This window comes from Mercenaria mercenaria, chromosome 12, assembly GCF_021730395.1.
Source record: "Mercenaria mercenaria strain notata chromosome 12, MADL_Memer_1, whole genome shotgun sequence".
NCBI classification, from domain to species: domain Eukaryota; kingdom Metazoa; phylum Mollusca; class Bivalvia; order Venerida; family Veneridae; genus Mercenaria; species Mercenaria mercenaria.
Window position 1 is genome coordinate 57,427,965 of NC_069372.1, and position 27,792 is coordinate 57,455,756.

General features: G+C 35.1%; 1 protein-coding gene and 1 long non-coding RNA gene across 3 annotated transcripts; both read left to right on the top strand.

Annotated features, from left to right (window-relative positions):
• The first annotated feature begins 4,830 nt into the window (after nucleotides 1–4,830).
• LOC123535344 (uncharacterized) lies at nucleotides 4,831–7,148 on the top strand. The gene is made up of 2 exons (XR_008366332.1): nucleotides 4,831–6,592; nucleotides 6,831–7,148. It is a non-coding gene; the product is annotated as an uncharacterized LOC123535344 (long non-coding RNA).
• Nucleotides 7,149–22,022: 14,874 nt separating this feature from the next.
• Nucleotides 22,023–27,689, top strand: LOC123534301 (uncharacterized). 2 transcript variants are annotated; one of them, XM_045316474.2, is made up of 3 exons: nucleotides 22,023–22,143; nucleotides 22,839–23,185; nucleotides 25,863–27,689. In XM_045316474.2, the coding sequence occupies exons 2-3, from the start codon at nucleotides 22,854–22,856 to the stop codon at nucleotides 27,217–27,219; spliced, it is 1,689 nt and encodes a 562-aa protein (XP_045172409.2). In that variant the 5' UTR covers nucleotides 22,023–22,143; nucleotides 22,839–22,853; the 3' UTR covers nucleotides 27,220–27,689. The 2 variants fall into 2 exon arrangements, with proteins under 2 accessions (XP_045172409.2, XP_045172410.2); XM_045316475.2 differs by having other exon boundaries at nucleotides 22,029–22,183.
• The last annotated feature ends 103 nt before the right edge of the window (nucleotides 27,690–27,792 follow it).

The following is a 27,792-nucleotide window of genomic DNA, read 5'->3' on the forward strand; positions in this document are numbered from 1 at the left end:
GGCACAGTTTTTTCAATGAAACTGATACAAAGACTGTAAATGTGCAGTAAAAAATTTGGGCGAAGTAGCGAGGCAAGAGGGACAAAGTTCTAGTTTTAAGAAAAAGCGATTTAAAAAATCAAATTTGCACAAATCTTTAGGACATGTGAATCGTAACGAAAATGACCCCCAAAACTGCCCCCAAGTAAGAGGTGAAACCAAGAAGGGGACAAATCAAATCAAAACACCGTAAAGCGTGTTTTTGTTGATTATGTCAGCTCAGACGGTACGATAAAACTGCTGATGGAATATAGTAAGATTAAGAGGCTTGATTGAAATTTTCAACATCAGGATCATTGTGACCCAGTAGCACCCAAAATATCTGTTGTACTGTCAGAATGAATCGTGTGAAAAATTTCAAAGTTTCAGTTTTTATCAGTCGGCAGTTCTTGTCTAAGCTGAGAAGGATATCTGTAGAATTGGAGGTTGGGGGGGAAGGCATACTGTTGGAATGCTGTGGATATCTACCCGGGTGGGCTGGTGTCAAAATCTACAATACACCGTACTCTACTGAAAACTTTTTGCCAAGATATCATGGCCGGGATATATTTAAAAACGGTCACTCAACAAATGGGTGTCAGCGGGGGAAAAGTTATCCTAACAATTGCGAGATGGAGCCCTGTTCTTGGGAAGGGGTTACACGGTACAAATGAAATTTAGGGGCAAAAACTAGCCAAAGAGGTGTGTGGGTATCAGCGATGGAACCGTGTTCCTGTCTGGGGAAAATGTTCACACTTTTTGTGATGTTTGTAGAATGGAAAAACCTCGGGAGTTAGTACCAAAACGCTGGTCTGACGAATCCGGTCGCATTGCATTATGATGCTAAAAGGAAATGTTTAATTGTAACATGTAATCCTTCGGACAAAATAATTATTTTTGACTTACGTATTAAAATTTCATAACTTGTACTATAATGAGGGCCCCTTTGGGTAAATAGGTCGAATTTAAGTCATAAGAGTTATGCACAAGGAAATATCAATAAATAAAATTTTCAAAACGATATTTTTTAGAAAAAAAAGAAAAAAAAATATATCAAGAGTGATTGTTTTCCCTTTTAAAAAAAAAAAATAAAATCTGTCACGTTTTTCCGTTTAAATTTCAAATATTATTTTCCCTCAATAATTTTTTATGTACTAAATCAAAAAAGGGGTTTAATGTGATACACTGAAAGAATTAAACTCACTCCATATATGGGAAAAATTTTTTTTCGCATTTTTTTTGTAAATTTTGGGGGGTTCATGTATAATATCAATTAATCCCAAACTAAACGGGTTTTCAACTTGTTTTGCTCCTTGCCATGGAAAAGCATCTGTAAAAGATTTTTAACCGCGCGTCCCCGCAGAACCCTCTCTTAATGGGGAACGCTCAAACCCTTCTCAAAACTCATTGACTGAAAAAGAATGGGGGTCAAAAATCCCCCACAGAAATAGAAGGTGTTCAAATCCCCTCAATGGATGTCAAAAACCTTTGGATAAATTTGGGGGGAGCAAAATCCCATTGGCAAAAATGATGGGGTTTTTCAAAACCCCAATTGATTCCCAAAAAAAACAATCACACAAGGCAAGAAAACAAACTGGGGAGTCAAGCATTTTTTTATTTTTTTTTTTTTTTCATTTTTTTGAGAAATTTTTTAAAAAAATATCCTGAAAATTTAAAAAACCAAAAAATAAATTGACGTTTTCATAAGCACTTTTTGTAGATTTTACGAAATAATCTAGTAACGCCGAGGCTCCATCCTTTTTTTTTTTGCCAAGATTTAAAAATGGTTTGTGTTCAAAAAAACTCTTGATACTTCTTGTTTTATTTTTTTGCGGGGGGCCGTTACTTAAGGTGTCACCCCCGTATTTAAGTATTCCGGGGGTTTTTATCCTAGGAAGTAGTTCTTTGAAATTTTGAGGGTTCCCAATTTAACGTTCCCCCCTTGGGCATGTTTAAATTCCCAAAGTATTTATTTTATATGTCTACATTTTTTTTTCATTTCTGATTTTGAACAGTTGTTTTTGTGTGGGTTTTTTAGGATACTTTTTGTGCGGGAAAGGATTAAAAAAAACACCGTCTTGCCCACTACGTGTTTGTGGGAAATTTAACATGGACTAATCTTTGATGTGTAGCAAAAAAGTCATCGTTTATGGGGATTTTTTCTGTGAATTTTTGACTGGGTAGTATTTCTCTTTAGAAAAACATACTTCAAAACTGCAATTTTTTTGTAAATTCCAATCCATGTCCAAAGGTTGTTTTACTATACGCAAAGAAGGAGAGATTTAACTGGCCGACACCCCTTTAAAGAGAAGGGTCGTTTTCTTATGGGGGAAGAGCCGAGGGGTTACTTTGTCGCAAGCTGTGGGTTTTACATATGCTTGCTTTTTGTAAGTCTGTACAGTTTTTATATAGCAGTATAAAATATGATTAAACTTGTATGTTTGCGGAAAAAAAATGCTGCTTCTATGTTATAAAATTGTCAAACAATGTGTTTTCGTTGAACTTTTGTTTCTTTAATATCTTTAGAAGCAAAAATTGACTAAAATGTAATCCGTAGGCCTTAAATTTACTGCACGAAACCAGTTCGATACTGTTGTATTTAAAAAGCATGACTCTAACAGCGTAATATTTAATGATAAAATAGTAAGCTACCGCGATGACAGTCATTAAACAAGGGAGACAAATGCGTTTCGGTACAAATTTAAAACTATAACATTTTAAAAAGTTATGTTTTTTGGTTTTGCATAGGGGAATTTTTTACTTCAAAGAAAATTTTTAAGCACCATCGAGACCTTAAAATTAGGGAAAAACCGTCTTTTTTTCAGTTTAAAAAACAGAAAAATCAAGATTTAAGACTCCCCCTTTACAATATCTCCCCCCGAAGAATCGAAATAAAATTTTTTTGGTTTCTGAAAAAAAGTAAGACGATTTTTTTTGGGGAATAACCCCCGCTTAAAAGATTGCAAAATGTGGGCAAGTTTACGTTCTATGGGGGCTAGGGCTTTGAGTTCAACCCCCGAGTCTCCGTGGCGGTTTGATACAAACATTATTATATTATACTAAATCACTCGTCCTCTACATTTGATTCATGTGGGAAGTGGTAGATATTTGCAGAATTAAATTAACATGATTAGAATCAAGGAACATTTTTTCCAAACCCAACATAATGAAAAAAAAGTTGAAAAAAAGGCCCGTTAAATTTAAACAAAAACTGCAACAAACAAAATTTTGTAAATTGTTTTTGGGGGGTATCACAAATTTTTAAAAACCGGTTTTCGTAGCAAAGCAGTTATTAGATAGATATGTCGTCGGGCGTGCGGGGGTGCTGGTGTAAAAATTGGTTTTCGGGAAAAAACGTCATTTGGAACAAATTTTTAGAACCAAAATTTTTCCTTAAAAAATGGAAGGGAAGAGACAAAGGTCGGGTTTGCTTTAGGGTTTTTGGGGGCAGGGCAAGGGCGCTGTTTCTAAAAATAGAAAAATTCGTTTCCCCCTAATACCTTTTGTTTTTATTGATATATTGAAAAAAACTTGGCCTATGGGTAGCTTAAGAAAATAAGGGTGGAATTGTATTGTCACGGGGGCAAGTTTAAGGTCAGGGAAACTGATTTTACTTCAAACGGGCTAGGCGTTCGCTAAAACTTCATTTTAGTCAGAAGGGGGGTCGGTTCAAATCCACCGGTGATCCAATTTCTTTTTTTCTTTTTCTTTTTTTTGTTGGGGAAAAGGGGTTAAAGGGCACGTTACGAAAATATGTCTTTTTCTCATTGTGTCATCAAAAGATGGTTTTTTCCCCTTTATAATTTTAGTTTGAACTTTCACACTCCACCAACTTTTTGTATCAAACTTTTTTGCAAAAATTTGGTTTTAAAGGATTTTTGGGCGCTGTTACTAAAAAAAGACAAATAGCTTCCCTCAATATCGTTAGTTTTGGTAAACTTTTTGCGTATACTTTTTAGGGTTTTTTATCAACACAAAAGGGTTTCCAAAAAACCAAACCAACATAAACTGGTCAAAAGTAAAAAAAAATCAGATAGGTCCTTTTTTCCAACAACTGTCAGGGAACAAAAATTCTCATTGTTTAACTCCATTGTTCAAAATTTAAAAAATGCACACTTTTTTCATGGGATGCATGTCGTTATTTTATAATTTAGTGGGCATGATGAATTTTTTAGTGCAGAGGATAATGTAAAATTAGCATGAATTCCTTTAAAATAAAATTTTCGAAATAAAAACGTTTTAAGATCTATCTTTTTAGCAAAGTTATTTTTTTGTTTTCAATGGGATAATTGGTTTTTACAAAATTTATTATTAAAAAGTAAAATTTTAAACCCAAAAATGAAAATAACAAAAAAAATTAAAATTTGGGACGCTTTTGTGTAAAAAAGTAGCTAGATTGCGTATATTTTAACTTCAATGAAACATTTTGAAAATGTTTCTTTTGCAAGTCATTTTTATGAATTTTCTTACTGTTTTTGGGAGATTTTTCTTCAAATAATTAACACAAAAATTCATTTTTAAACGAATTTTAATTCAAAGTTTTAAGGGAGTGGTTTTAATTACAAACATTTTAAGGGAGCGATAGGTAAGACCTATGTATGTTTTTAAGCAATTCAAAATTCTCTGAAAGCAACTTCCACGACTTACTTTCCTTTAAAAAAAAATAAAAAGCTGAAAAAGCATATGGTTTACTTATTGAAAATTTTTTTTATACAGGTAACGTTAGCTCTTTTTTCAAGTATAAGGGTTTTTAATTTTGTTTTTAAAAATTAAAGGGGGAACTTCAGTGTACATTAATTTTTCAACTTAAACTGTTCAAACAACTTTAAAAAAAAGTTTTTTTTGCGGGGGCCTCTCATTTACAATTATGTCAGCAATTATCAGCTGAATAGAGAGCATTCATGAGTGGAAAATATTGATACTAAAATGGTGTAGGGGTTTGTTTGCATTATAAAATCTTTAATAACTTCTTTCAAGTAAATTTTTGGTATGGGTTTGGTAAGCTTACAATAAAGAGCATGCCATTCTCTTCCACAGTTTTTCAAGCGTTTTAGACTCTTGGCTAGTTTTGGAATCTGACTTTATTAAAAGACAAAAGGAAGTTCAGTATAGGCTCTTTCAAAGTGTTGAAAGTAGATTAAACTTACACTATACTCTATTGAATTTATATAGCTGTGGAAACTCTTGAAGATATAGACTATAGCTGGGGAAATCCTAAAATCGTTGAAAAACGGTCAATACAAGAGTTGTCCATTTTGCTTCAGATATTTTGAAAAAGTCATTTTTTAAATATCAAATATTTCTATTTTCACACGGAGAAGGGGAAAACCATAAATATATTTAGAAAATTGGTGCACTTAGCTATCATTTCACTCTGAAAAAAAAATCTGTAAAGATGAATTTGAATTTTTAGGTACCATCTCTACAGTAAGTATACACTAAATGTCCATGCAGCATAAAAATAATTGTTAAAGGTTTTCATTCACTTGCATGTACACGGCGACAAACCCGCGTGACTTATTAGCTAAGGTTGCGAGTAAAATCGAACAAAAACTGGCTCGATTCAGGTTACATTTTCGTCGTTCATTTTCTTAATACTCGATGGATTTTCACAAACCAAAGACAAACACCTGTTCCATACAAAGATGCACCCTCGACAGCCGGAAATATCAAGGGGAATGCTGAGTTTAGAAAACTAAAAAAGTGATTTTCTGAATGGAATTTCCCGTGGTATGGTTGGGAGTATTTTCAGGAAAAATGCGTAAATATGCAACCTCTTATCACTAGCAACTTGAATAGCACATAGTTTTCTTATTATATCATAGTTATGGCCAAAACCAAAATATTAAAATAAATGCTAGACTCGTTTCTGAAAAAAAACACAACCTTGCTATGGTTCAGAGCATTTTCAGAGTGCTATGGACGAGAGCAACCAGAACTTGTGTGTCGTTAAATCAGACTATTTTTGTGATTGAAACTTCCATTTGAGATGCGTTTGTCACTAATTTAACTTGTGTCAGCATATTTCATTACCGGACTGAGTCTCAGTGCAAAGCCAGAGTTGGTCTGATTAAGGTTGAACCTACATTCGTAATGGTATAATTATGTTTACTTCTATTAAAACTGATCAAAAGTATATGATAAGTCTATTTCTAATTTCATTCTGCCATACAGTCAGTCCTACATTATCGTGAAGCTTGCTGCTAGCAGAGAAACCCCTATTTGGTAAAACTAAATATTTCAAACGTAGGGAGCTATCTGCTACCGAGTCTCATTCATATTTTAATGTCATATGTTCAAGAAATAAATACACTGGAGAAATTCTTTAGGGGACCTTTAACAGCCTAAAATCAACCTCATAACACATGCTTTATATAGTGAAATTAATTCAGAACTTAAAAGTAAATTATCATGAATTTCAAAAGGCATCTCCTGTTATAGATTGCTAACAGGGAACTTTGTAAAGTAATACTTCTTCACATGTTCAAATAATAAATTCTCCTTTCTAATTTCAGTCTAGCATAGTACTTTCGTATTATCGAGCATTATGCTAGCAGAGAAAACCAAATTCAAGGTAAAACTTTACAACTCTTGGTTTCTCAAATGTTATGTGTTTTGTTTTCAAAAGGTGTCTTGAACAGTTACTTAATGGGTCATTTAGATAATCGGTAGTGATTAAACTGTTACAGAAATGTCAAATTTGTACTGGAAGTAACTGTACTTATAAACTACATTTGAATAATGAGTTTATATTTCTATGGAATAATATTTTAGCAAGTATCTGTTAAAACTGGATTAATATCTGTTTTCAGTGATGACTCTTTCGATATCAAAGCAAGTGCGAGGGTCAAAGGTAAACCGAAGGAGGAAAAGATCTCCAAAAGTAGAAATGTTTTACTCAGAGGATCACTAGGTGTTCGGTGCGGTGGAGGAAAAGCACAAAGAAACGACAATAAACTTCTTCCAACTATTTGAATGGGCATATCGGAGAACTAAATCTACTGAAACCTTGTTCATAACTTAACAAAATATTCTTAAATACACTTCCAACTCCGCATGCAGATGTCTCCAGAATAAAACGCCAGATTTACTGTAAGAGTCTATATTTTGAATAAATGTTTGTTTTATCATTCTGTGTTCATGTTTCATATATGCTTTATTGCATTATAAAGTTCTTCTTGTATATTACGATTTTAATTATATCAAGAAGGATTACTGGTCACACCATATATTTATGTCTCCAACACAAGGGGAGACATATTGTTTTACCCTGTCCATCCGTCAGTCCGTCTATCACACTTCGCTTCCGCCAAATAACTAGATATCCATATGACACAGAGTATTCAACCTAAGGGTTTGCAGTCCCTCTGCCTCAATTATAATTGCCAAGTGCCGGCTAGTCTGCGGTTTTCAGTTTCCGATTCGAACTGCGAACTGCAAACTGGTCTGCAGTTTTCTATTCAAAATGAAAGTATATGTGAACGTTTCCTTATAATTTAAGTACTAAGTTAGTGGTTGCTAAGTAGGGGATATTGGTCTGCACTCCCTTCCCCTCCATAAATTTTGCAAACTGCCGACTAGTCTTCGGTTCTCAGTTTCAGATTCGAATTAAGAACTGCAACTGGTCTGCAGTTCACGATTCAAAATGAAAGCCAGTATATTGGAACGTTACACTTATGATTTTAATACTTAGTAAGTGGTTGCTGAATAGATGTAATGGGCCTGCAATTTCTTAGAACTGCACACTACAATTTAGGATTCGAATTGTGAACTACAGTTTGCAATTCAAAATGAAAGTATATCGGAACGTTACTTTTATAAGCTTAGTTTTAAGTAAGTGGTTGCTAAATAGAGGTAAAGGGTCCCCACCGTTTTACCAGCAAACAGACGGCTATTCTGCAGTTCTCAGCTTATAATTCAAATTGCAAGCTTTATAGCGGTTTGAAGTTTGTGATTCAAATTACAAAAATTATATCTGTTTTCTTTTTGTTTTGTTTTTTCGGGGTTCAAGATATATACAGTACAGAGATTCATTTTCTCACAACAAACTGGTATTGTCTTTAAAATTGAAGATTCCAGTCACTTAATTGTTTTGTAATTCAAAGTGCATAACATTTTTTATTTTGCAATTTATCATTTATATTGAATGGTCATTTGTTTTTGTGTGTTTTACATGTGACACGCTAAAGTCAGGGAAGCGTCTGTCATTATCTTGCCCTATCCTCCCACTAAAATTAGTTGTCTTTATTCCGAAGGAGTCGCCTATATGGATTACTACTGGCAACTATAATTAAATTTAAATGCAAACAAACCAGACTTCGATACCCCGCTTCTTTAGTTAAAGTTATTAACATTTGGATAAGAGTTCCGTGCATGGGTGCTTTACATTTGGAACAGTAAAGAAGAATGGAAGATTCTTGAAGTGGAGCGCCCTCTGTATCTTGGAGGAGTTTTCTAATGAAATTGCTAGCATTTTTATGGAGGAGCCGCCCATATCAATTACCGGTGACATATATAGATAAGCTTCAAATTAATATAAACAAAGAAAACATGTAGAAATTATAGTGTGTATGTCACGGGTCGTAACATTTTATTTGCTGTTTTAAACTAATACTTTGCCCTCGCGAAGCCAAATTTCCGACAAAGTCCGTCAGGTTTTATTATGTTTGTATCGTCTGCTGTTTAATTGAATCGGATATCCTCGGTAATGTACGTTATATCACGAATATTAACGGAGATTTCCGAGGCACTTCATTCATGTACTTGTCCGAACAGTCTTTGTGAATTCTTGTCATGTATGACCAGTCTTCTTGGTTGTCTTACCGGTTTGAATGAGAGATAGAATGAGAAATAAATACACTTGTGTGTTATTTTTAATCTCTTAGCACTTTTCACCGCCAAATTCCTTCTGCCCTCAGAATAGTTTATTATTCTTACGAGTAAGACGGTAAAATCCAGAGAAAACTTGTTCTCGGTGATTCCGAGGGATCTACTTTTCAGATTATATTAATTAAAATCATTTAGAATTCTTTCGATTACTTCAATTAATTCACCAGTCGCTGTGATAAGGAATATTTTGAAATATCGTTTATATTGTAGTTTGTATTTCTTTACATAGGGCGTGAATTATTATTTGTGCAATTTTAGTATTATTTTATCTTTATTTTATCACGATTGCTAATTTCATCCTTATTATGTTTTCGACTTTTTATATTACGGAAAATAAAACAGAACGAACCTACGCCGGGAGTTGATATATGTTAGCTCTGTGACATGTACATATTTCAATGTTAAGTCTGGTGAAGACATATACACCCATTATAAGGAATCGTCTTCAGCCATGTATGGTCAAATGTAACTCTTGAATGGCTTCTCGGTTGCGCATATATCTATTTATTTATTTTGTTGGGTTTAACGTCGCACCGACACAATTTTAGGTCATATGGCGACTTTCCAGCTTTAATGGTGGAGGAAGACCCCAGGTGCCCCTCCGTGCATAATTTCATCACGAGCGGGTACCTGGGTAGAACCACCGACCTTCCGTAAGCCAGCTGGATGGCTTCCTCACGTGAAGAATTCTACGCCCCAAATGAGGTTTCGAACCCACATCGATGAGGGGCAAATGGTTTGAAGTCAACGACTCTAACCACTCGGCCGCGGAGGCCCCCTGGTTGCGCATATAAAATTCCTATTTCTGGATATGATTTTATTGAATGTTTTTGTTGTTTTTTTTTAGATAATGCAGCGGTTTTTCAAGGATTACAATTTATTAAAATATATTTTACTTGAAATGATGTTTTCAACAAAATTATGTTAATTTCAAAATTATTACACAGAAATGTTTCATTAGGGAATCTCCATCAAGTATCTAAGTTATTCGATTGGTCAAAAGACATGGTCGCAAGAAAAAAAAGTCTTCAAATAAAATGTTTGCTAATTTTGACCCTCTATCGGTATTGTTAAGTTCCTTAGATTCGCCAAAACATGGCCGCTAAATGCCGCGATCACTCCTCCTGTATGTACATAATGGTAACTTAAAAGATCTCTTCGTCTGATGGCCAGATTTTAAATAATTTTACACAGACATGGTTCGTTAGATTACCATGAACCAAGAATTGTAAATTAGTCCGATTCGTACAAAACATGGCCTTCAGAGTCTATGGTAACATTTCCCTATATACATACATAGGCGAAACATCAGAAACTGTCCAAATTTTAAAATCATTTCAAAGGTATTTTCTTTCGACGAACCTCTACCAAAATTACTAAAGCCATCTTTACTTGTGAAAGACATGGCTATATTTCCCTTTCTGGCTATATGGTATACTTCCTCAGAATCTGCAGGCCAAAGTATAAAGTACAGAAATGACTCCTTTATGACTCTCTGACACACGTGCAACACTTTTCATTGCGAAACTATGGTGAGTGACTTTGGGCCATCAAGGTCCTCTTATTATTAGTCTTCACTGACAATACAAGCTAGATGCATTGTTTTCTGTCTGTCTGACAGTCCGGTTTGTCACAAATTAGTGTTAAATTCTTAAGCGTGAAGGCAATGACCAGCATATAATGTAGTTTTTCATATCGTTGGCACATTCCACTAGGATTATTTTCGGTATTTTGTAGAATCTGATTTTGATTATTTTGAAATAAATATTGACTCGTTAACCTATAAAACAGCATGAAATTTATCCGTGTATTTTTGCGATTATTGAACGGTGCCCGGTGAACAGCTCCGACTAGGGAAGTGCTGATCAGACAGTAGTTGAAATCTGAATCACGAACTGCCAGCTTAGAACTTTAAATCTCTATTTAACCACCACATTTTAGTACTAAAATCAGAAGAATAACGTTCCTATATACATTTGTACTTTTATTTTAAACTGCAAACTGCAGACCAGTTTGCAGTTCGCTATTCGAATCGTGAACTGCGAACTGCGAACTGCAGACCAGTTTCCAGTTCGCAATTCGAAAAGGAAAGTGCGAATCGCAGACTAGCCGGCAGTTTCAAATTATGATGGAGGGTCGGGTAGGGGGAGTGCAAACTGTGACAAGGATGGACGTACCGGCGACAATAACTATCAGAACAAATCAACACCCTTTACAATATTTACAAATTTATTTACATTAAATGATTATTAACAATGAATAGATGATTAATAGAAAAAAAAACTGATTATAAGAAAGAAAAAAAAAACAGAGTAAAGTATCTCTAGATACAAAGTTCTATCACTGACAGTTTCTTTGTAATGTGACGTGGCACAGATCTTTCAGTTAATTGCGAACTTTAAGTAGCACAAAAATATATAACATATCTTCAAATCAAGTCCCTTTAAACCGTGAATACGTTGACTCCGTTTTGGCTCCCTATAATGGTAGGTGATTGCATCCCTGAGCTGACTTCAGAGGATAACAAAAATCAGCGTCTTTGCGGTTTACGGCACAACCATGGGACGGAAGCTCTGTTCTGGGAAAATCACATCCAGGCGAGTGAAGACATGTGAACCTCGGGCATTGTACTTTCGGGTTGTGACATCATCACCAGGTAAAAATCGTCTGGCGGAAGAAGCTAAAATATATAACACATGGTAAGCACCATAGCAAAACAAATAAGTCAGGGCATAAAACTGCTCCTTTGGGTACACCATACTTCCGTAGGCTCCCATAAATAATACGTGCTACTTATACAAAATATATGTGCTACTAAGTTCATACGTCACGTGATTAAAATACGTCACTAATTACTTCCATTATTACAAAACTTACTTACTTAAAAGACTAAAGTTAAAGTTTGACAAAGATATGAAAAGTTTATGATGAAAAAATATAGTAATGGAAATGATAAACTGCAGCTATTATTTACAACTACAAATTAACAAAATTCAATGTAAATCAAACGTTATATCATAGTTGGCATCCATATAATATCTAATGCCATACAACAAAACGGACATTGTATGTATATGCTATAGACTGGCACACAATTTCATATTACAATAATATATTACATACATGGTACTAGACTTGCCATATAGATTTAACATTACAATGCAATGCAGCATCGGCGTTCCATAACAACGAAATGTTTGACATGTTTTTGAGTACTTTACAATTATCATGTTACAAATTTCAGTACAAATCTTACATCTTATATAAATGAAACAATTTAGACTCCTGTTTCGAAATAATTTACAAAAGTCTGAAAAATTTAATAAATTATCCTGACATACCGAAACTAGCCAAATCACATTCCGGAAAGTAAATGTTACAGAATTCTGTAGAATGCACAAAAATTTACCAAATAAAAATCGTAATGCAAAAATCATACAAAAATCTAACAAATAAATTTCTTACCTCGATCGAGCATAAATTTCTAGCAAGAAAAATCAATCTGACATAGATTCGTCTAATGTCGGAATGTGGTGTGCGCTAAGCATATCTAGTCCAGTCTATTTGTAGGGTAATGTCCCGCCAAATACTAAATTTCATGGGACTCACGGCTAATGCGTGAGCTCTGACTATTTTTATTTTCACGGGATTCACAATATAGCCGGGAAATCTGACTACTTTGGCGCGGATTGAAATTGACAATTTGAGGCCCGTTATAGTGGCTTTTGGGATAAAAACATGAATTACTGAAGTTTATAAAATATCAACTTTCTTATTACTGAACCGAATTTAATAAGATTTACATGGAAATTTAAGTTATGAAATACAGAAAAACATGAGAGGTATTCTATATGTAAAATCAGACATTTACCTCAATAACTCAAGAATTTACAAAAAAAAAAAATGATGCAATACCTGCATTTACACTACAGATACAATAAGGCCCGTATGTCAATTTGTGACACACGTCCTACCAGCCCATAACTCTCTTAGCACAGTTATCGGTCCACGGATTGTTCTACCGTAAAGTAACTCAAAGGGAGAAAATCCCAAACTTTCTTGCGGAACTTCACGGTAAACAAACAGCATAGCATTCAAATACCTATCCCACTCTCTAGGTCTCTCACTACACATACGCTTCAACATTTGCTTCGAACTACCGTTAAACTTCTCTACTAAACCATTACACATAGGGTTATACGGTGTTGTAGTTAACTGCCTTAATGACAATAACCTACTAACTTCTGCCATAAGGTCTGACGTAAACTGCGATCCACAATCGGTAAGCATTTCCTCTGGCACTCCTAATCTACTATACATATCTACTTATGCCTCTGCTACTCTCTCAGTTTCAATACTAGGTAGTGCTATGGCTTCCGTTATGAAATACAGAAAAACATGAGAGGTATTCTATATGTAAAATCAGACATTTACCTCAATAACTCAAAAATTTACAAAAAGATGATGCAATACCTGCATTTACACTACAGATACAATAAGGCCCGTATGTCAATTTGTTTTATTTGTTTTTCATTTTTCAACGAAATCCCAGGACGTATTAAATTTTAGCATTGATAGTTTTCAAGAACCTTTTTAATAAAAAATAATGTTAAAATATTGTCGCCGTAAGTTTTAACATAAAAAGATCGACTTCTAGGAGTCAGTTTTTTAACGGTATAAAGATTTATGATCATACAGGCACCACACTGAGAGTAAACAACAACAAGGTCTACATTTCTGAAGACTTTTCTCTAGCTGTACTTGTTGAGCGTCAAAAAAATACACACCTGTGCAATGTGAGTGCCGTTTTGAAACCCCTTACCATCTTAAAAACGAGTCATTCTTTAAATTAACAAATTAAGGCTTGGAATTTGAACTGGTTATTGTAGGAAGACATGACTATACGATACTGTATCAAAAATGAAAACATTTGGAGTATTTACTGAGTACGTGTTTCTTTTTTTACTTCTAACATTTTTTAGTCAAACGTTCACGTTTAACTCGCCGTATTTTGTTTATTTCAAGATGAAATGCTGTGACACTCACAGAACATAGTCATCAATTATTCATCAGGGCGCAGATATCTTTCATTTTACAAAGAGTTTTAAATTACCGGAGATACAATAAGAAATACTTACAAAACCGCTCCTCCAAAATCGCTTATCGAGCGCTGTATATGCGAGTGCCACCTGTACTTGGGAGCGCCGGTACCAGGGTGTGAAAATGTCAGATTTGTTTTATACATTTTTGTAAGGTTGACAACATTTACGTTTGAATCATACGCTATTTAGCGGTTATTATAGAGGGATGGTGTGCCTCAAGGTGATATTGGCATACTAGGTGAGGTATTGGCCCGAGGGCTTTAGCCCGAGGGCAAATACCGGTGTAGTATGCCATTATCGCCTTAAGGCACACCAGCTCTGTTTTATAACCTTTTTATTGCATTTGTTGAGACGACACTAAAAAGAAATTCATGTTGCACAGCGTATTTGAATGTATGTAATGCGCGGGAACGTCGACGTTTTCTGATGACGCTGACGTCATTTCTATCTATCTATCTATCTATCTATCTATCTATCTATCCATACTGCCACGCCCTCTTTCCGGGTATTACGTGCAGGTGCGCGTCTGTGCGAGAAATGTAAAAGAAGAAATGTACAGAAATGTATTAAAAAAGAGGAGTATAAACAGTTAAAAAGGATTAAAAACAGCATTGAATTTCTTCACTTTATATCGTGTTGGTCACTCCCTGTCTGAATTGTTCCAGGGTAGGGACCTGCACAACCTCGGCCGAGAGTTCCATAGGACAATAGTAGCTGGAAAGAAGGAGAATTTGTAATAACTGCAGGGTGTTATGATCTGCTTGTAAGACATGGGGCGCATATGTCTTGTGAAGCGGGCAGGGGGTAAAACATAAGGGGGCATGGGCACTGCAACCAGTCCATTTACAATTTTGTAGAACATTTATAACCTGGCATCAGTTCTTCTGTGTTCAAGCGAACGCCACCCCAGTTTAATCAACATTTGGGAGACACTGCTGTATGTGGAGTAGTCATTTGAAACCCATCACGCGGCCCTGCGCTGAACCTATTCAGTTTTGTTTGGTATATGAACTCCAAACAAAGCTTGAGTATTCAAGTTTGGGTCTGACTAGGGTTTTGTAAGCAAACTCTTTTACTTTAGGGTTATTAGTGGGGATGTTCCTTTTCAGGAAGTTGAGGTTTGACTAGAATTTGAGGTTACCTGGTTAACATGTTTGTTTCAGTTAAGGTCATTTCCTTTCAAACATTTGTTTTGAATGCATTTCAGTGCCGTAGTTTCTTGTGTTAACCTTGTTCAACTGCGATAGAAGAAGAAGTTATGTATTCATATTATGTATTCTTTTGTTAAATAAAAATGTTAGTTTGTATACTTGACATCCTGCCAGTGGAGATATAAAATCTCGATCCTTTGAAAAGCCGGAAGTGTGCCTGATATGGAATTTTGGCACACCCGGATGTGTGCCTGATATCAATATCAGTCACACCAGCTCACACGAACGCCAATATCGGCCTCACGCTGCTCATATACGTTTGAATTCAGTGCAAATTTGTTTCATATTTAGTAACATATGCAATAATGTGGGCTGTATTTGGTTTACTCTTTGCCACCCAACGCGCATTTGTGAAAAGGTGTGTTGACAGCACATGATCGCGAGTCTCTCTGTTAACACACATTTGTTAAACTCTTTTATTAAAACGCCTCATGGAAACGACAAAACAGTACTTATAATGAATATACTAGATTTATATAGCGCCCTTTTCATAATAAACACGTTCAAAGACGCTTTACATATAGCAAATGTAGCCACACAAGACAGACACTGGGCGATCTTATCAGGGTGAGATGAAGCTCCCAGAACAGATAGACAGAAATCCCTTTTCGATACAGGCCTGTCCGGCTAACTTAGCCTAGCTTTTTGCGAATAGACAGTGCCCGGTGTATAGCACCAATGAGCCGTCTTTTCTGGAAAGAACCAGTACAGGCCTCTAAGTTAGGTGGGAGGCAAGAGCATCTCGGAAATTTACCTACGTTTCTGATTTATCAACTTAACATTTTATGTCAATGTCAAGTATCGCTATGTTTACATAAACAGATGTCATTTCATTATGTGCCAATGTCATGTATGATTACATCCGATTTATCAACAATTTATTCCCTTTGTTTACATGAATAGATGAGTCATTTTATTTTCTGCCAATGTCATGTATGTATATATCAAGAGTTGTGTCATGTCATAATCTGTAGATAAAAAGCGACATATTTACATTTTACGGCGTTCAAGCCTTTAGAAACGGAATTCACCTTTAGTTTGTAATTTGATATGAATTTGTATTTATTCTTCACGAAAGTGTAAATTAACGCGGACCGTGAAGTACATGGTTCCACAAGTGCCATCATAACGAAAGCCGCCATTTGCAATTTTAGCAAATTTGCCATGCCTTTTTTATTCTAATATTGATTTTGGATGTTACAATATCCGGTGATTAGTTTTTGCACATCAGTGTTCTGTTTTACAATTACATGTAGTTCGTCATTTCCGAATTTACTTTGAAATGTAGTTAATCTTACTATAAAAAAAATGAAATTGTAAAAGAAAGATTTAAGATGGTTAAAGTTAAAAGTAAGATAATCGGTCTATTATACGTCATTCAACACATTCGGTTTGTTATACATCATTCAAGACATCGGGTTAGTTGTACATCATACAAGACATCCGGTTTGTTATACATCATACAAGACACCCGGTCCATATGCACCATACAAGACATCCGGTCCATATGTACCATACAAGACATCCGGTTTGTTATACATCATACAAGACATCCGGTCCATATACATCATACAAGACATCCGGTTTGTTATACATCATACAAGACATCCGGTCCATATACATCATACAAGACATCCGGTTTGTTATACATCATACAAGACAACCGGTTTGTTATACATCATACAAGACATCCGGTCCACATACATCATACAAGACATCCGGTTTGTTATACATCATACAAGACATCCGGTTTGTTATACATCATACAAGACATCCAGTCCATATACATCATACAAGACAACCGGTTTGTTATACATCATACAAGACATCCGGTCCATATACATCATACAAGACAACCGGTTTGTTATACATCATACAAGACATCCGGTCCATATACACCATACAAGACAACCGGTTTGTTATACATCATACAAGACATCCGGTCCATATACATTATACAAGACATCCGGTTTGTTGTACATCATTCAAGACATACGGTTTGTTGAACAACATGCAGAATATCCGTTTTTATACATCATTTAAGACTTCCGGTTTGTTATACAGCATACAAGACCTCCGGTTTGTGGTACATTGCAAACGATATGCGGTTTTTATACATCATTCAAAAGATCCGGATTGTCATACATCATACAAGACATCCAGTTAGTTATATATCATACTTGACATCATGTTTGTTGTACATTATACAGGACATCCGGGTTGTTTTAAATCATACAAGACATCCAGTTTGTTATACATCATACATTACATCTGGTTTGTAGTGCATCGTACAAGACATCAGTTTGTTGTACGTCATAAAAGGCATTTGATTTGTTATACATCACACAAAACATCCGGTTTGTAATATCACTCCGGTTTGTTGTACAACATACAGGACATTCGGTTTATTGTACTTCATACAAGACATCCGTTTTATTATACATCATACAAGACATCCGGTTTGTTGTACATCATAAAAGACATTCATTTTGAGATACATCAAACAGGACATTCGATTTGTTGTACATCATACAAGACGTACGGTATGTTATAATTAATTTAAGACTTCTGGTATGTTATACGTCATAGAAGACATCCGATTTATTATAGATCATACAAGAAATCCGGTTTGTTATACATCGTACAAGACATTCGAATACATATCTGGTTTGTTGTACAATATGCAGGACATCCGGTTTCTTGTAAACCATACAAGACACCCGGTTTGTTATGCATCTCCAGTTTCTTGTACAACCAACAGAACATCCGGTTTGTTGTTCATCATACAAGACATCCGTATGTTGTACAACAATCAAGACATCTAGTTTGTTGTACCTCATAGAAGACATACGATAAGTTATTCATCATACAATACATCTGGTTTGTTGTACATCATACAAGACATCAGGTTTGTTATACATCATTCAAGACTTCCGTTTTTTGTACATCATACAAGACATTGGGTTTGTTATACATCATACAGGACATCCGTTTTATTATACATCATACAAGACATCCGATTTGTTGTACAACATTCAAGACATCTTGTTTGTTGTACATTATACAAGGCATACGATTAGTTATACATCATATAGGGCATCCGGTTTGTTGTACACCATACAAGATATTAAGTTTACTATACATCATTCAACATTTCTTGTTTGAAATACATCATAGAAGCAATCTGATTAATTTTGTTATATATCAAACAAGACATCCTGAATCTTATACATTATTCTTTACATCCGGTTAATTATACATCATACAAGACTTCCGGTTTGTTGTTCAACATACAAGACATTCGGTTTGTTTCACATCATAGAAGACATTCGGTTTGTTATGCATCATAGAAGACATCCGTTTTGATATACATCTCCGGTTTGTTGTAAAACATACAGGACATCCGTTTTGCTGTACATCATACAAGACATCGGGTTTGTTGTTCATCATACAAGACATTCGGTTCATTATACATCATACAAGGTATCCTGTTTGTTGTACATCATACAAGACATCCGGTTTGTTGTACATCAAACAAGACATCCGCGTTTGTTGTTGTACATCATACAAGACATTCTGTTTATTATACATCATACAAGATATCCGGTTTGTTGTACATTATATAATACATAGGTCTGTTAAACATCATACAAGATCCCCGGTTTACTATACATCATACAGGAGATCCGGTTTCTTAAACTTCATTCAGGACATCCGGTTTGTAATACTATATACAAGACATTCAGTTGGTTACACCAGAAACAAGACATCCGGTCTGTTTTACATCATACAAAACATCCGGTTGGTTATAAGCATACAAGACAGCCCAAATACACCAATTTGCTATATAACGTAAAGGACATCCATTTTGTTTATGAACATTGAAGACGACCAATTTGCTATTCAAAATAGGAGACATCCGATTTGTTATACAACATACAAGACAATCATTTTGTTATACTTCGTAGTACATGCCAGGTATGCTATATATATTGTGTTAGTCATCCAGTTTGTTATATATCATACTAGTCATCCGCGGTTTGTATATTTAACAAGACTTTATGTTTGTTATACATCATACAAGACATCCGGTTTATTGTACATCATAAGGACAACCAGTTTGTTGTACATCATACAGGACATCCTGTTGGTTGGTTGTACATCATACAAGACATCAGGTTTGTTGTACATCATACAGGACATTCAGTTTGTACTACAGCAAACAAGACATCTTGTTGTTATACATCATACAAGACATCCGGCTTCTTATACATCATACCAGACATTCGATTTATTTTACAACATACAGGACATCTAGTTTGCAATACATCATATGAAACATACGGTTTGTTGTACATCATACAAGACATTCGGTTACTTATTCATCATACTTGACATCCGGTTAGTTATACGTCATAAGGACAACCGGTTAGTTATTCATCATACTTGACATCCGGTTAGTTATACATCATAAGGACAACCGGTTTGTTGTACATCATACAAGACATCCGGCTTGTTATATATCATACAAGACAGCCGGCTTGTTATACGTCATTCTAGACATCCGGTTTGTTGCACATCAAACAAGACTTCAGGTTTGTAAGAATAATTTGTATATTTGATATATTGATAACGTAACACATAAGCACAGATAGTGCTTGACTCCCTTTTCATGTTACCATTGCATTAATTATTGTTGAATTGCTGTAAATTTGGGTCATTTGTGGCTGATTTGGGTTCATCATGTGGATAGCGGGATCCCAGCATCACACATTATGTCACATACAAAAGTTAAAAGGAACCAGATATTTGATAGAGCAAGTACTCGTTGTAAAACGCTATGTTTAATTTTGGACCAATCAGAAACAGGTTCTATAAATAGCACGTCTGCTAGGGTATAAATAGATAGATAGATAACAGAGAGCTCATTCGGTATCTAGCGGTTGAAGAAGACACATCGAGGATTCAACTAATACCTTGATAAGGAGACTATTGCAGTTACCCTGTCAGGGCGGATAAATTATTAAAAAAAAGAAGACGTTTGAAGTTCACAGACTAAAGAAGAGTTGCAGAATTTCAACAAGGTTTCGAGCTATAGGGCCAGCGCATAGGAGTTTTACCTTTATGATGGTTGAATGCTATAGACTATAGCAAATACAGGCTGAGCATCGGAAAGCTGAGACAGAGACCCAGAGTTTGGTAATCTACTGAGAGTAGGAGAGTTCCAGCTTATAAACGGTTCAGCGTTATTGGTGAAGTACATCCAAGGCATCGGGGATATACCTATATGGTAGTTGAATGCTACATATGATAGTATATAGGCGCTGAGCATCCAGGAGTCAGGGCAATCATATAGAGTTGAGAGAACAGAGGCCGAGGATCTATAGGATAGGACTCGTATGTTGTTGATTCAAAGACATTGTCTGACGGGATCCTCAACAAAAAGACCAGTTAAGTATAGTCTCTGACCTATGGGAGTTTGAGCTAATAGAAACTTGTTAGTTTGAAACATTTAGTGATTTGCCTGATCCCTGAAATTGTCTAGCTCATAATTAAAATCATTTAAGAATCATCGGTACACCAATCATTTAGGCGAGACAGCCAAAGGAAAATTCTATATATGAGATATTTGGTCTTACAAGCTATACGTTTTAACAAAGGACATTCTATTTCGTTTGTCAGCTAGTCTAAGACATAGTCACCTTAGCGATTGGACCTATTTCATTGTTCAAGATACTAAAGGCGTAGGCACTTCCTTGGGTCATATAACCAGCATCCTAACAAGGTTTTTTATTCAGAGTATGATCTCTGCTATCCAAGTACATAGCAAATATATGCGTCAAAGTATGGGGAAAATATGAAGAAATATGAAAAAAGAAAACATTTTCAGGACTGTTAGATGTGACTGTCTTATCCTGTGCTTACTTTTCCATTTCACTGAAATATATCATGGACAGTATTATGATTGGTAAACAGTGTTCACTCAACAATTTCACTCTGTAAACAGATTGTTCCCCTTGCGTAAAGAGGGTTAAGGGCAGGGCTCTACATCTTGTTTGTCAGACAGTTTACCAGACATCCTGTTTGTTAGCAGTCTAACCACACGTCTTGGGCTTGTTTCACAAAACCTTTGACTAAAATATTAGTTATTGCGCAAGGTTACATTGTCAAATTGACTAACCCACATATTTAAGGCGAAGAATAATTGCTCTCAAAAACCCATAAAAGTGAGTACTCTGAAATTGACTAGCTGAAATTTTTTTATTGACATGAATTTTGCAAGGTATTCTTATAAATAATCAAAATTATTGTGCAGAATATAGTGAACCCCTGCAACGCTTTTGAAATAATGCAGAAAACTTTTATCTCCACACACTTTATCATTTTAATGCCATATACCTATTAATGTCAAACTTGATGGAAATTAACAAACGATGGGCGAGTAGCTTTAAGAAGTTAAGGGTCAAGGGTGTGAGGGAGGGACATACTGAACGTACCCAAAATTTCCAAGAAACGTTTCGAACAACGAAAAAAATATTAAAAAAAAACACTAAAAAATCCTACAAAAGTCTTTATCAGTACATATAAATGCTCTCTCTTAAACAGGCAATTATTTACTTAGTTTATATTGTAATTTCTCTGAAAAAAAATCACGTTGAGGGGTCAAAGCATAATTATGATTGCCCTCACTCATAAAAATAGGAGGTGGACCTTGATCATGTACCTACACTGTAGGCTACAGGCTACATCTATGGTCAAAGTTATCACAACATTTTGTTATTATATCCTCATCTTTGTCCTCCGTTTAAGATTAGAACCTATCAGCTACGCCACTGAAAAGACTGATCATAAAACAGGGGTATTATGTCACGGGATAACGTTTAAGAAAACGAAACAAGAATGTTATCGACGAGGAATTAAAAGTAAGGTTTACATTTTATACCACATGGAATATTATAATATGTAAGTTAAAAGTACGTTTATATAATTTAATGTTTTCAAAAGTTTGTAAAATGTAGGTTCACGGAAGTAAAATAGAGACATGAATATACGTGTTGTAAAACATGCTATGACTGCACTCCGCATTCGCGGGTGATGTACGATCGTGCTGGTCTTCTAATTTAAGTGTGTATCCAATCTTAACATACTGATACATACTGTTTGGATATAAAATGCTATTCACCTTATAGCTTAGTTAACACCCTCTCCGACCCTATTCTACCATTATTCATAGAAATACATGTGTTTAAAACTGGCACATAATGCATCTAGATGAAACACAATGACTTGCTTTTATTCAGTTATATTCCAATAAGTGTAGTTGCACGTTCATGCTTAAATCAATTTACCATTTTTGTAATAATATTATTGTGTCTAAATACAAAGGTAAACTCACTTTTACCTAAATGACCCATTTCATAAGCGGATATTGATTGTCAACAAATTGAAATTTCACATACGATTATCTGTGTTATTCAAATACTGTTCGTTTTGAATTATTATAGTGATAGGTGAAGCTATCAAAATAACCTTCGATTTTAAATGTAACATCATCATAAAAGTAACCGGATATGCGAGAATTTATAAAATTCTTTAATTATTTTCCATTATGATTTAGGACTTTCATTGCACAATGGCAAATGGAGGTGATCTTACTTCGATAAAAAATGGTTCAGATGTGGACTTTTACATAGCGTGCACACCATGTGGTGAAGATAATATTAGAGTAGAAGCTGACAAGTATTGCGTAGAATGTCAGGAATATATGTGTACAACTTGTACAAGACATCATGGTCGGCCAAAAGCTACACGTTCTCACAAGCTTCTCGACAAAGATGCTGTCAAACAAGGCTCTGTTGTTGCTACGACAACGAAATGTTTATATCATTCTGATCGCGACATTGAGATGTACTGTGAAGCACACGACATGGTTTATTGTGCAAAGTGTATAGCTACTGAGCATAGGTGTGTATGCTTTGTCTTACACTGCCTTAAAGGCTCATATTGCCTTTCTTTATAATGTGGGTGCCACATATTTTGTTTTGAATCTAAAATATATTGTTTTCTTGATAAGTCCTTTTTACAGTAATTGTGTTCTCTAATATGTGTCAAAGGTTTGAATATTGGTTTACATAGAAGAATGTTTCATTGAATAAATAGTTTTTATTTACCCCCATTTACGACTCTAACAGTTTGAATTCATATGCAGTATTAAAAGTAGTGCTTGCCATGTATTTATGTATATCATCTATTTGGACAGCTGTTATATTTGTTTTTAACATAAAATTTATAGCCTTATGGGGCTTTAAGAAACACGTATGACTATAGATATTCATTATCGTTTGTCACAATCGGCACTCAAACTTCTTTTTAACAAGTAAAACAAATACTGTTACAACTGAACTGATAAGATAAACAGCCTAAACCAACAAAGTCTAATCGGTCATCTTGATAGTACTGCATTTTAAATATGTAACGTGATTTTAACGAAAATATTATCAAAGAAATATGAATGGTTCACAAGATACAGTTGAGTAAACCTCCTAACAAAAAAGCTACAAAACCAGTATTTTTAGCCTACCATCATCAGATGTGGGCTATTCAAATCACTCTGCGTCCGTGGTCCTTCCGTCCGTCCTTCCGTCCATGAACAATTTCTCGTTATCGCATCTCCTCAGAAACTACTTGGGGGATTTTGACCAAACTTTGTCAGAATGATGTATTGGTACCCTAGTTGTGTCCGCCTGAAAATCAGACAATGGTTCAACAATTTTTGAGTGAGTTATGGCCCTTTGTTTATTTTTATAATTTACATAGATTTATATAGGGAAAAACTTTGAAAATCTTCTTGTCCAAAACCACAGGGCTTTGATATTTGGTATGTACCATCATCTAGTAGTCCTCTCCCAAGATTTTTCAAATTATCTCCCTAGGGTCAAATATGGCCCCGCCCCGGGGTCACATGGTTTATATAGACCTATATAAGGAAAAACTTTGAAAATCTTCTTGTCCAAAACCACAGGGTCTAGGGCTTTGATATTTTGTATGTGACATCATCTAGTGGTCCTCTACTAAAACTGTTCAAATTATTCCCCTAGGGTCAAATATGGCCCAGCCCTGGGGGTCACATGGTTTACATAGACTTATATAGGGAAACTCTTTGAAAATATCCTTGTCCAAAACCACAAAGCCTAGGGCTTTGATATTTGTAATGTAGCATCATCTAGTGGTTCTCTACCAAATTTATTCAAATTATCCCCCTAGGGTCAAATATGGCCTCGCCCCGAGGGTCACATGGTTTATATAGACTTATATAGGGAAAAACTTTAAAAATCTTCTTGTCCATAACCTACAACATTCAAATTTGGACCACGTGTATAGTTTTGAGTGGCTAGATGAACCTTGACATGAGTTGACCTTCTTCTTGACCTAGTGACCTACTTTCACATTTCTGTAGCTACAGCCTTCAGATTTGAACCACATGCATAGGTTTGTGTACCGAAATAAACTTTGACCTTGACATTGACCTAGTGACCTACTTTCACATTTTTGAAGGTACAAGCTTCAAATTTAGAGCACATACATAGTTTTATGTACCGAAATGAACTTTGACCTTTACATTGACCTAGTGGCCTACTTTTACATTTCTCAAGCTACAGCTTTCAAATTTGGACCGCATGCAAAGTTTTCTGTTCCGAAATGAACTTTGACCTTGAAATTGATCTAGTGACCTACTTTCACATTTCTCAAGCTACAGATTTCAAATTTGTACCACATGCATTGACCACATGCACTGTACCGAAATGAACTTTGACCTTATTTTTGACCTTGAGCTAGTCTTGAAATTTGGAACATTCAAAAATGGCAGAATGGTGGGCGCCAGGATCACTCTGTGATCACTTGTTTTATGTTATCATTCTGTCGGAAGCAATTTCAACGCCCTGTTTACAAACTATGAGCAGATCATTCAACGGCTTGAAGTATACATACGAAAATCACTGTAAAGATTATGTATGTGTGAAACCGAATGTGACATGGTTTATCACAGACGTATTCAACAGACGTAACGTCACAAAAATACTTTGTTTCAACGGAGACGACGTTTCTTGTTGTTAACCTAAGTTGATTTGTTGACACTAAAACTGTGAACATTTGAATTTGAGAATATATCAACATTTCAGCATAATCATACATTATATGTAAATATCACGTGCATTCAAGATACATATAGAAATCTGAATAAAAGCTTTTGTCAGATAGTTGATGTTTAGATATCGGTATGTGTCTAACTACATTTGAATTAAGTGAATGATGTCATACTATTTTTATGATTATGATACCAAACTTAAATTTTAAAGACCGAAATCTTGAGGTCAGTGTCTTTAGACAGCAATGGAAATACATTGTAATTAAAAGTTAATATCAAGTACGTAACAATTTAAAGCACCGAATTAGTTGTATTAGATTAAATTTTCGCCTGTATGATTATGACAATTTTCTAAACAAATGTCAAATGCCAATTTAGCTTATTTGTGTGTTTACTGTGCGCTTTTAATGAAATAGATTTATTTTGATATATTTACCAGAATGTTTTACTTACTTCTCTTGTGTATTAAGAATTTGTTCTCCATTTGTTACCTAGGGCCTGCAGTGGTGTGACTAATATAGAAGAAATAGAGACAACTTCCGTTCAACAAAAGGAGTTAGAACGGTTACAGAATGACACGAGAAACGTTCAAGAGCGTTTAGCACTCAATGATAAGAATACACAGAAAAACATCGATCGCATTGAAGAGCAAAGAGATGGCATAATTACCAAAGTCGAGGGAGTCGAGAAGAGTTTGATAGAACATATCCGGAAATTAAAACGTGAAGCCATGAATACTGTGAACAAGGACTATACTTCGGTCAAGGAAGAGATGAAATCTGATATCACCCTAATCGCAAATATGAAAGTAGAAATAGAGAATGCAAGTAGCCAGTTGCGGACGTTTTCCAGTATGGATGCGGGACAGAAATTTGTTCAGATGAAACTGATACAACAGACTGTAAACGATGCAGTAAAAGTGGTTGAAGATAGCGAGGCAAAAGGTAGTAAAACTTTATGTTTCACAGAAAATGGAGATTTAAAGACTTCAATTATGACAGCAACATTTTTAGGACATGTGAATACAGTAACAGAAAATGATCGTCAAACTGCCCAAAGTATATATAAGGTGAAATCAAAGAAGGAGATTAATATCAAAATGCAGAACGACCGTACCACGTGTTCTATACATGATGTATGTCAGCTTCAGGACGGTACGATCATACTGGCTGATGGCAATAATAGGAAGATTAAGAGGCTTGATATGAATTACAACATCAAGGATCATTGTGACCTAGGCGACTCCCCCACGGGTATCTGTTGTACTGGTCAGAATGAAGTCGCTGTGAAAATGTACAACAACAAGATTCAGTTTATATCCGTTGACAGTTCATTGTCTAAGTTAAAAGATATATCTATAGAAGGTGGAGGCTATTTTGGAATGGCTTACTGTGCTGGAGAGTTGTGGATATCTAACGGAAATACTGGTGTTAATGTCTACAGTTTATCCGGTACTCTACTGAAAACAATTAGCAAGGGTATCAATGAAAAAATATTTAAATCACATACTCAACATATAGCAGTCAGTGGGGAAACTGTTATCGTAACAGACAACAGTGATGGTGCCGTTTGTCTGGGAAGAGATTATACGGTACAAAGAGAATTGAGGGACGGAAGACTTGTCAATACAAAAAGCGTATGCGTATCTAGTGATGGAACCGTGTTCATGTCTGGATACTGTTCACACAATATTGTGATGTTTGATAAGAATGGGAAATGCCTCGGGGAGTTGGTAGCCAAACACGCTGATCTGGCACATCCGCTCGCATTGCGTTATGACGACAAAAGGAAATGTTTATTTGCAACATGTGATTCTTCTGACAATATGATTATTTTTGATATTGCACACTGAATTAAGATCAATAATTAATGTATTTTAATAGAGGTATATTAGAGCTAATCGTGAGAATACTGAAATTGTTATATCAGTAAGACGTTATGCAGAAGGATAATATAATATAAATAAATGATCAGAACTGACTTGTTCATGAAATGAAAAACAAATATATTCAAGAGTGATTGTTTCCATAATTATGAAAAGACAATAATAATAATCATGTAGTAGTATGAACATAAAAACTGAGCAATAAAATATGATTAAACTTGGATGTTTGCGAAAGAAAACAATGGAGCAATCAATAGATGACAATACAATCTCGCTATTCAAAACAGTCACTATAACTGACGCCAAACTTAGTTATTGTGTCTTGCTAACCACTTGTATTTTGAAATTCTGCCATTTTGATCTTAGCCAGATCAAAGTAAGTGCATCTGCATCAAACCATACGACAACGCACTTGTAAATAAAAACTATAATTACTAGTATGCTGCTGCGTTTTAAAATGTGTGTTTCTTTAATATCTTTTGCTGTCGAGACGGGTTTAGAAGCGAAAACTGACTAAAATGCAATCATTATGCCTTACAT